Below are 9736 nucleotides of genomic sequence, written 5' to 3'. Positions count from 1 at the left end.
AGAATGTATAAATATCTCATGTTATTTTTTTTTAAAAGGGAACATTCATATTAATAACACAATTTTGTAATTTGCATACAATTGAAGGATTTTTTTAAAAGATCTTCAATACACTTGATGAAGGATTATTGTTAAAATAAAAACAAATAAATAAATAAAAAGTCTATGCAGTTGGCTTAATGATTATAGGATATTAGAATACATGATCTAGTTTGAATCTCAAGCCAAATCATGAACAAAAAATTTGTGTAAATTCTCTAATCCTACCAAGAATTGTTTTTTTTTAAAGGATATATGAGATTGAAGTTCTAACAAAAAAGATGAATAAAATCCTGTTTATTTTTGTTTTTTAAAAATATTTTTTTAAAAAATTAAGATCCTGTTTATTTTTGTATTTCAAAAATATTTATTAAAAAAATATTCAGATTATTTTGATGTATTAATATAAAAAATAATTTTTAAAAAATAAAAAAATATTATTTTAATATATTTTTAAATAAAAATATTTTAAAAAATAATTACTATCATAATATTAAATAAACTATAAAAATTAAGAAACACAAAAGCACCCTTACAGATAGCACAAGATCCATTATACCTTGCATTGAACAATTTTTTTTTTAACCATCCATTTAACAAATGTTAGATCCCTTACCATATGGCATCTCGTATTTAGGCCCCTTGCCTTCTATTGTTGGATATCACTACATATTCAAAGGGAGATCCTATTGCATTATCAGCAACCAAATGGATAAAGATGAGGATAAAAAAAAAAAAAAAAAGGAAACATAAGTAGAGATTTGCGCATGATTGTTGGATGGATTAGTGCCTTGAAAAATACTGTCCGACCATCTCTTCAAAGTCTCCACTTATCTCCACTTGGACCACTTACCCTTTTCTTTCCTCTCCTTCCTTATAAACAACCACAGCAAGGACCACATTCTAAAGACTCCAACTTTTGTCTTCTCTGTTTTAATGGAAGTTACACTTATTGGCACCTCAAACAGCAATTACACCAATACCCTTCCCTAGGTCGTTCTTGTTGTTGCTGTACTGGCCATGGAACCTTGTTCTTGGAATTCAACAAGGGTGCAAGTCTCTGATTTTGAAGGAATGAGTGATGGGTTTTTGGTGAATACTGGTTTACAAGCCAAAACAAGAACTGGGTCATCTTCAACTTCCTCTTTGGTTTTGGATAATGAAAGGGGAGAGCTTGTGGAGGCTACTGTGAAAATGGAGAGGAAAGGGGTGGCGGCTGAGAGAAGCATTGCCGCTTTAAAGAATCATAGTGAAGCTGAGAAGAAGCGTAGAGCGAGGATTAATGCACATCTTGACACACTTAGGAGCCTAGTACCTGGTACTAGGAAGGTATTTGCTGTTTTTGGTTTGGTCATGTTAGAGTTTGAGTTCAATTGAATCATAGTACTTAAAGTCTACTCTCTTTTTTTTCTTTACTTTTCTTTTTTAATGAGTTCTGTTTCTTAAAGCTTGAGAACAATATTCAGTGAGCCATCAGGTAATGCACTTGAAAGTAGTATTGTTTATTGTGACAACACGAGTTGCTTGATTTTATTGTTTGCAAGGTCTGTACTATTAACTTTTGAATTTATGAATTTCTTTAAGAGTATAATTACAGCTCTTGTTGATGTCAGGGAATTTTTTCAAGTGGGAGTGTGCATTTCTCTTGTGTTTCTGGTTGATGTCTTTGCTTTATGAGCATGAATCACTAAAGATAATGATAATATCTTGAAACTATGGATTTAGCTTCTGTAAGAATCGGATAATTTATTTTAGTTTATTGTGCTGCTTTTGTTGGTGAATGTACTTGAGTTGTTTAAAATAAGAATGAGTGGTTAAGCTAAGCTTACTATAATTCCCTTGGTTATGTGTTTGTTCTTAGCATCTCTATTACCCAAGACCTATATATTTCCTGTTATAATTTTCTGGTAATTGTTTTCATTACTTTTCTTGATTGAAATTGATCATAAATCAAGTGCATGCAATTTTATATATGGACCACTTGATAAATAAACTGTGATATTTAGATTGAATTATTTGGTATTGTGAGAGCTGGATTGTTGTGATCCTGTCAAGATTCTAGCTTATGGGCTTGTTGAACTGGATTGCTGAATTAGTAATCAATTTGAACTCCCAGATGGACAAGGCATCGTTGCTTGCTGAAGTTATAGCTCACCTGAAGGAGCTGAAGAGGCATGCAACAGAAGCTAGTGAAGGTCTTCTCATGCCATTGGATATTGATGAAGTGAGAGTTGAACAGCAAGAGGATGGTTTGCACGGTGCCCCTAATGTAATCAGGGCATCTATATGTTGCGATTGCAAGCCTGGAATTCTGTCTGATTTAAGACAAGCACTTGATGCTCTCCATCTAATAATAACGAGGGCAGAGATTGCGACTTTGGAAGGCAGGATGAAGAATGTTTTTGTGATGAGCAGCTGCAAAGAAGGGGATAGTGGTGATACTAAAGTACACCAGTTTCTTGCTGGCTCCATCCACCAGGCATTTAGATCCATACTTGACAAATTTTCTGCCTCACAAGAATTCTTGTTAAAATCCACACTTTCGAACAAGAGGAGAAGGGTTGACTCATTCAAACCATCCTTGTCATCTTCTTCAGGAGATCTCTGGTGAGCCTATGATTTTTTGGCTGTGGTTGCTCCTTGTATAATGTTCATTATCTCCTTACCTGTAATAGACGATTGTGATGCAGTTGGTCATAGCATGTTTTATCTTGTTCTGTATGAAAACGAGAGTAGTACAATTACAGATGTCTCAAGCCTGCATATTAGATAGATGGCTAGATGTCCTACACTTGTTGTATCGAGAATTACTGTTAGCATAGTGCAATAATAATGTTTATTATCTCAATATAATTTCTTCGGGAAGTTATTTCATGAAATCTTTGACAGAACTTTTAATAATTAATGTAAGTTTGCTTTTAATTTTCGCTTACTTCAGTGCATAAGCAGTCTGATTTGAATGTAGTGCAGTGCTATTTAACAAGCTATTTGTCTTCATTGAGCATCTACTTTGGCTGTAGAGCGCCTCTATTGTGTGTACATACATGTAACTCATTCTGGAAAATGATCAACACTTTCCAATCTTGCATTTTAATTCTTTCTTAATAGGCATTAATAGTCTCCAATGAATAAAGTATGACTGACAGGATGTGTATTTCTTTTGGGGAAATAGAAGGAAAAAGATGAGTTAAAATAACTTTAGATGCTGCAGGCCTTTCATAAAGTAGAACAGTAAAAGGAGCTGATAACTGGAAAGCTGAATCATGAACTTTAGGAGAGCTCTTTAAAATTTATAAATTATGAAAGTAAATTTGTGAAGGACATTAAAATAGAAAACCAAGAGATATTAGATGACTTTCACCCGTGTGCAGGCAAGCTGCACCGCAATTTCACCTGCAATGTGGTACTCTTATCCCCACAACTTCAAGCACCCACCTAATATGTTAGCGTAAACCCAGCAATAAAGGTACACCAGGTAAAATGGTTAAGGGCAAAGATGAACCAAAAGTTCTAGTAGTGATCACTCCCCCTAAACAAGTTTTAGTTAGTATTTGAATGTCTGATATGTTTATTGTATTGGTTAATCTAAATTTAACTGCTTTTTTGTTCAAAAATTGGATTACTTGCGTTGAACTCCTGCAACATGCCTTCCCAAGAAAGTAGAAACATTGAACAATGGTAAACCAGTTAGGCTCCGGTGAAGAAGGAACCAAGTAAAGAACACTTCCTGAATTTATTTTGGAATTTGATTGCTGAAAATATCTTAAATTGTGCGAAAAGCAGAGAAAATATGTAGGCCTTGTGTCGTGGATGGCAGCAATAAAGTTCTGATTGTGTCCTTTGGTCATTAGCTGCAAATAGTTGATTGGTTCTGCAAATGATATTTGCCAAATATCTGACCCAGTATTCCACCTTCCTTGAATCAACCATTCGAGCATGCCCATAACCTTGCTCCATTGCTGTTTTCTGTTCACCTTCTTCAACATGCATGACAAGGGCTTAGTCAATTTGATGGCAAACTCAAGAAGATTAACATGCTAACAGACCAAATTTGAAAGAAAGATGTCAGAAAAAAAAATCAAGGAAATAGACTGATGGAGGAAACTTCGAAGGCTGTAAACACCATCTACTGACAATCTCTCACTGGTTCCAACAGACCAATTTGAAATGTCTTTCACAGAAAGCAGCTAACTGGGTGTTGATTTCCAACTTCAAATAATAAATACAGATGGTTTATTTGAAACCTTCATGAACTATATATGCATGGTCCAGTTTTAGCAAAAGGGGAGCTTAGTGCCTGAGCTATCATCAACGCTCTAAAGATACCAGCCAGCAGTAAAAGGAGAAAAAAAATAGAATAATGCCATAATTTAGTCTCCTGCAGGCTGGGATGATCGGACACGGTCACCAACCTTCCACAACCATGTAAGATCATCTGCTCATAGAAAAGGCTGGTAGAACTAGTTTTTTTCTGTAGATTGAACGAGAAAACAAAGAAATAGACAAAGCATTTACAGGGGAGAGATAATTAACTTCAGAGAAAAGAGTCTTGTCAATCAACTGTTTGTTGATCTCCTTAATTTTAACCCCTAGAGATCACAATATACGAGTTCAAAACTTGGGAACATTCACAGATGATAGAGTGAGTATACATCAATGTTGATCCCCTGCAGCTGTAGCACTGACAAGATAAAAAGTTTCAAGGACTAAAGGGGAAAGTACAAAGATTAAGGGGACAATTTCCTCTTCTTCTCCATAATCTAGCTCCGCCCCTGCAACGTATGTGAGATCCCAAATTCCCCTTTGCCTTCTTCAGATGATGAAATATTGTTTTCAGCCCCTTTACAATCAAAGTTATTCAGCACAAACTTGGCTGGGCCGAGTTTTATTTTGAAAGAATAGTTATGATTTAAACATGTATAATCTCGGAAACTTTAGCAGGTTGATGGTTTAATTTACTTAACTAAACATAATCAATTTAAAACCAATAATATTTTTTTAAAAAATCTGAAATAATTTTGTTTTTGATAAAAATAACAAATCTAGTTGACCCGATTCATTAATTAATCTTACAACCAAAGAACTCGGATCCTTTTCCAAACCAGATTACTATGGTTACAATACATGTAAAAACTTGAATGATTATAAAAGTATTTAAAAGTGCAATAATATTATTTTTTAAAAATATTTTAAAAAAATGTTTTTTTGTTTAAAAATATAATAAAATAATATTTTTTATATTTAAAAATTATTTTTAAAACCATTGTATCAAAATAATCTAAAAATATTAAAAAATAATTAATTTAAAATAAAAAAATAAAATTTTTTAATTTTTTTAAATATTTATTTTTTAAAAAAACAGTGGTTATGGATATGGATGGCTAATTAAACAAACTTCTGTACGAGCATATTGTACGGCAGCATGATGTGGAGGGGATGAGAGGGCAATGGCACCCTCAAAATATTGAAGTATTGTAATTTTGGTCCTTAAATTCTCGAACTTTTGATAATAGTTTGAATTTGGTCTCCAAAAATAAAATCAAAATGGGATAAAGGAGTAAGATGACCATTGGAATGTCTAGCTAGCAGCTTATTAATTAGGATGATTAATAATAGATTTTTAATTAATCAAAACCAGGAATTTATTAGTCATTCAGTTCCACTGAGTTTCTCTCATGCTATTAATATAAATCCTGTCAGCTCTCCTTGATGCATTTAGAAAAATTTAAAAAAAAATTAGACTTCTGATGATCACCTTTCGCACTCCACTAATGAAAGCAATCCACTTTGCTAACTTTTTCTTTTTAGATGCTCTGTAAAAGTAAAAAAAAACTTTAATAAATCTTTTATGTTGGCTTGCTTTTATTAATTTGATGTATTTTTTAAAAAATTAATAATATTTTTAGATACCAATCAAAAAATTTAAAAATAAGAATTTCTTTTATATAAAATAGAATCATCAAATTCCTTATATTATTCAATGCTAAATAAACAATCCTCTAACAGCATTAATTAATTATGGGTTTCTCTGTTTTCCCCCAGGTAAAGAGCATTCCATTCATCTTTGTTGAAAATATATATGTAAAATAGAGGCCTGTGGGAAAGCAAATTAATTAATTTTTTTCAATGTCATTTGTGGCATTGCAGCTTGATTAAGTTTTAAAAATATAATCACGAGGGGTATAACTTAACTGGTTAAATCCTAAGTTTATTTTTCAAAGATCACCAGTTCGAGTCTCACAAATCTCGGCCACTAGAAACTTACATGATCGTTAACTTCATAACTCGTGGGATTGATCATGGTATGCGTATGCTAACTCGGACAACCACGTTAATATATATATATATATATATATAATATTAAATTAATATTTTTTCAATATTTTATAATGGTTTTGATATGTTAATGTAAAAAATTAAAAACAAAAATTAAAAAAAATTATTTTAATATATTTTAAAATAAAAAATAATCTTACACAACAATTAAAAAAAACACACAATTAACCTTTGATGAGAAGTTAGAAGCAACAATCTTGATGTGTTCCCAAGAAATATATCAACGAGTTCATTCGGCAAATCGAAAACACACCACAATCAGGGCTCTTTCATCAGTAGAATCTTCAATCACTCAGATGGATTTGATTGCAATTCAATGATTTCAACTGACCCTTCAATTTCTTTCATTTGATTCAAGAATGGCTCTGGATCATGCTTGCTCCAGATTAATAAATAATTTCCCTTCATCCTTCATCTTCATCCATATAGTAGCAACCTCATATCATATCATAACCGTTATGTAAATTTTTTTGTAGATATAAATGATTTTTTATATGAAATTCTCATTAAAACAGTTTAATATATATATCTTATCACTAGTACTTACATATTAATTCTAGGTACTTTTTATAATTTAGCTTATGAAAATAACTGCTCTAATAAATGTTCAGTATTTAAGAAAACATCGACCATAAATATTTTAAGAACAATACTTTGATGCAATAAAAATTTATAATTATAATAATTTTATAATTTTCTTTACAAAATATTTTTATCCCATGAATTTTATCTTTACTCTAGATTAATAAATTAAACATTAGATTTATTTATCTAATATTATATAAATATTATTAAAATTAAATTAAGCCATAATTAGTAATAAATATATATTAATATTAATATAATAATACCATCGTATAACTAATTAATTTACGAACATATTACAGTAAGAGAAATAACATGCAAATATTAAAAAATAAAAACCTGGAAGGCAGTCCGAAATTTGTTCGAATGCTTTGCTTTACACTAATCAAAAGAGCCATTGTCAACTTTGAGAGTGTGAGACTGCCATAAGAAGAAAGAAAAGAAGCATCGAGGCTTTTGTCCAGCGGTAAAGATAAGGTTTTCTTGTTTAAGTTTGAGTCTTAACATGTATGTTTGTTATTTCTGTAGTGTTTTATTTTTTTATTAGCTTACAGAGTATTTAATGGATCTAGAAATTAATTGTAGTGCGTGTAAGCTGGCCCAAACATCCCGGATTACTAAAAAAAAAAGAAGAGAAATTATACAAATTAAACAAAGAAAATAAACAGAACCATGCTGTGGAAAATAGAAGAGATATTTATGTACTAGTTGCGTGGCCATTGCACTTGGTGTTGGAATCGAAACTGAGCAAGGTAAGAATATAGGAAATTATAAACTTTTTTAATAAATAGAAATTAAGAAACCCTAAACATAAGCTATGTTTGAATAATGCATGTTTGGTATGGTGCATGAAATTTTTTATTTAAAAATATATTAAATCTTTTAATTTTTAATACCAGCACATCAAAAAACATATTAAAATTATTAAAAAATTACTTAAAAATATATTTTTAATATTTTTTATATTAAATAAACTTCTAAAAAACATTCTAATTAACACGTTAAAAAATAATAACTAACAACCATGCATGCATGTCTAACATAGGAAACATGTAAAAGAAATAATCAAATTGCAAAAAGCTTTTTCCCCATGCATTCATGTCTTTTGCCAAAACAACAAAAGCGATCCTTCTTTTGAAAGGAAACAACAAACGCAAGATTGACACTAGAAACCATTATGTACCATGAGGGTAAAGGACCAGATTTATAAGGCCTGTTTTGTTGTTGAAAAATATTTTTATTTTTAAATAAATTCTGAAAAAATAAATTATTTTCTGATGTTTTGTAGTGTAATAGAAAATAAGTTGAAAAATATTTTCCAGTGTTTGGTTATGTCATGAAAAATGAGCTGGAAAATAACTTATTAATATTTTATTTTTCTTAAGTTTATTAAAATAATATGATTTCATAAAATATCTCAAATAAAATAAATAATAATCCAAATAATAGAGATTAAATCTAAAAAATAAAAAAAATGAAAGATGAAGAAATTAAAATAATAATAATAATTAACATTTCATAAATTATTTCAAATAAAATAAGTAACAATCAAAAGAATGAGGACCAAATTTGATACATAAAAAATTTCAATAAAAAAATAATAAGGAAAAAATAAATAATAATTATAAAAATGAGGACCGAAGTTAATATAAAAATTAAATTTTAAAAAATAAAACTGAAAAATAAATGTTCAAAACAAAATATATATAGCAATTAAAACTTTGAGAACCAAATTTAATATAATCAGCAAATAATATGACATTTCTAAATTTTTCACAACTTTCAAAAAATGTTTTTCGCCCAAATTTTTCAGGAAAATACTTTTTTAGAAATCGAGCTAAATTTTTCTTTAACTGAAAAGTGTTTTGCATTGATCAACTTTTTTAATGATAAACAAATATAAAAAAGTTTGAAAAGTAATTTTCTAAAAAGTAAATTCTGAAAAACAAACATAACCTAAAAGTTAATTATAAGTCAATTCTTGTAATTTAATTAATTATTATAGTATTAAAAAATAATTATAAAGTGCTCTGACCAAAATTGACTATGCATAATTTATTGCTATTTAGTTTCAAAAAACCTCTTCTCTCTCGTCAATATTTCGATATTATTAAATTAGTTTTTATCTTTTTTTATTTTTTCAATAGATTAGATAAAAACTTTAAAGTGAAAAAAATGATTGAATTATAAATATAAAGATATTTTATAAAACCATTGAAGATAATTAATTAGTTTTTTTTTTAAAGGAAAGATAGTTAATTAGTTTTGATAAACTCCTAGGGATTAAGGTATGGGTACCTCCAGCTTGTAAAAATATCAACGTGTAAGAAACTTGCCATAGCGCCGACTTGTAAGAATATCACGTGCAAGACACTTGCCATAGCGCCAACACGTTATCAAATTGACAAGTCAAAGTAATTGTAGATCTCCAGAACCTTCTAAGGTCTTATCTTTGTTTGGGGCCCGAGTTGGCCAGTCGGATGGGTGAAGGGTAATTTAGGTTTTCGGTTCCATATTTCACATTTGTGCTTTTGAGCTCCACGTTTGTGGCTAGCGCGTCCTAGCAGCGCCACTTTTTATTTTTATCTTTTTTATTTAATGTACAAAGAGAAAAAAAATCTTATTTCCAAACTTTGATTACCATTCGGATGCATGTTCGGTCTGAGATTTGTTTTTGAATATTTTTAAAAGTATTTTTATTTTGAAAAATTATTAAATTAATATTTTTTTAGTGATTTTAATGTACTAATATTAAAAATAAAAAATTTATTTTAAT

General features: G+C 29.7%; 1 protein-coding gene across 1 annotated transcript; it reads left to right on the top strand.

Moving 5' to 3' along the window:
* The first annotated feature begins 813 nt into the window (after nucleotides 1-813).
* Nucleotides 814-2918, top strand: LOC133667913 (transcription factor bHLH30-like). Its single transcript, XM_062087626.1, has 2 exons — nucleotides 814-1368; nucleotides 2156-2918. The coding sequence occupies exons 1-2, from the start codon at nucleotides 1060-1062 to the stop codon at nucleotides 2648-2650; spliced, it is 804 nt and encodes a 267-aa protein (XP_061943610.1). The 5' UTR covers nucleotides 814-1059; the 3' UTR covers nucleotides 2651-2918.
* Nucleotides 2919-9736: the final 6818 nt, after the last annotated feature.

This window comes from Populus nigra, chromosome 11 (genome assembly GCF_951802175.1).
Source record: "Populus nigra chromosome 11, ddPopNigr1.1, whole genome shotgun sequence".
Lineage (NCBI taxonomy): Eukaryota > Viridiplantae > Streptophyta > Magnoliopsida > Malpighiales > Salicaceae > Populus > Populus nigra.
This window is presented reverse-complemented; position numbering and strand designations above follow the sequence as displayed.

Coding starts and splice junctions, on each gene's coding strand:
- LOC133667913 (XM_062087626.1), top strand. CDS start 1,060: ATGGAACCTTGTTCTTGGAATTCAACAAGGGTGCAAGTCTCTGATTTT. Junction 1,369..2,155: donor TAGTACCTGGTACTAGGAAG/GTATTTGCTGTT, acceptor TTGAACTCCCAG/ATGGACAAGGCATCGTTGCT.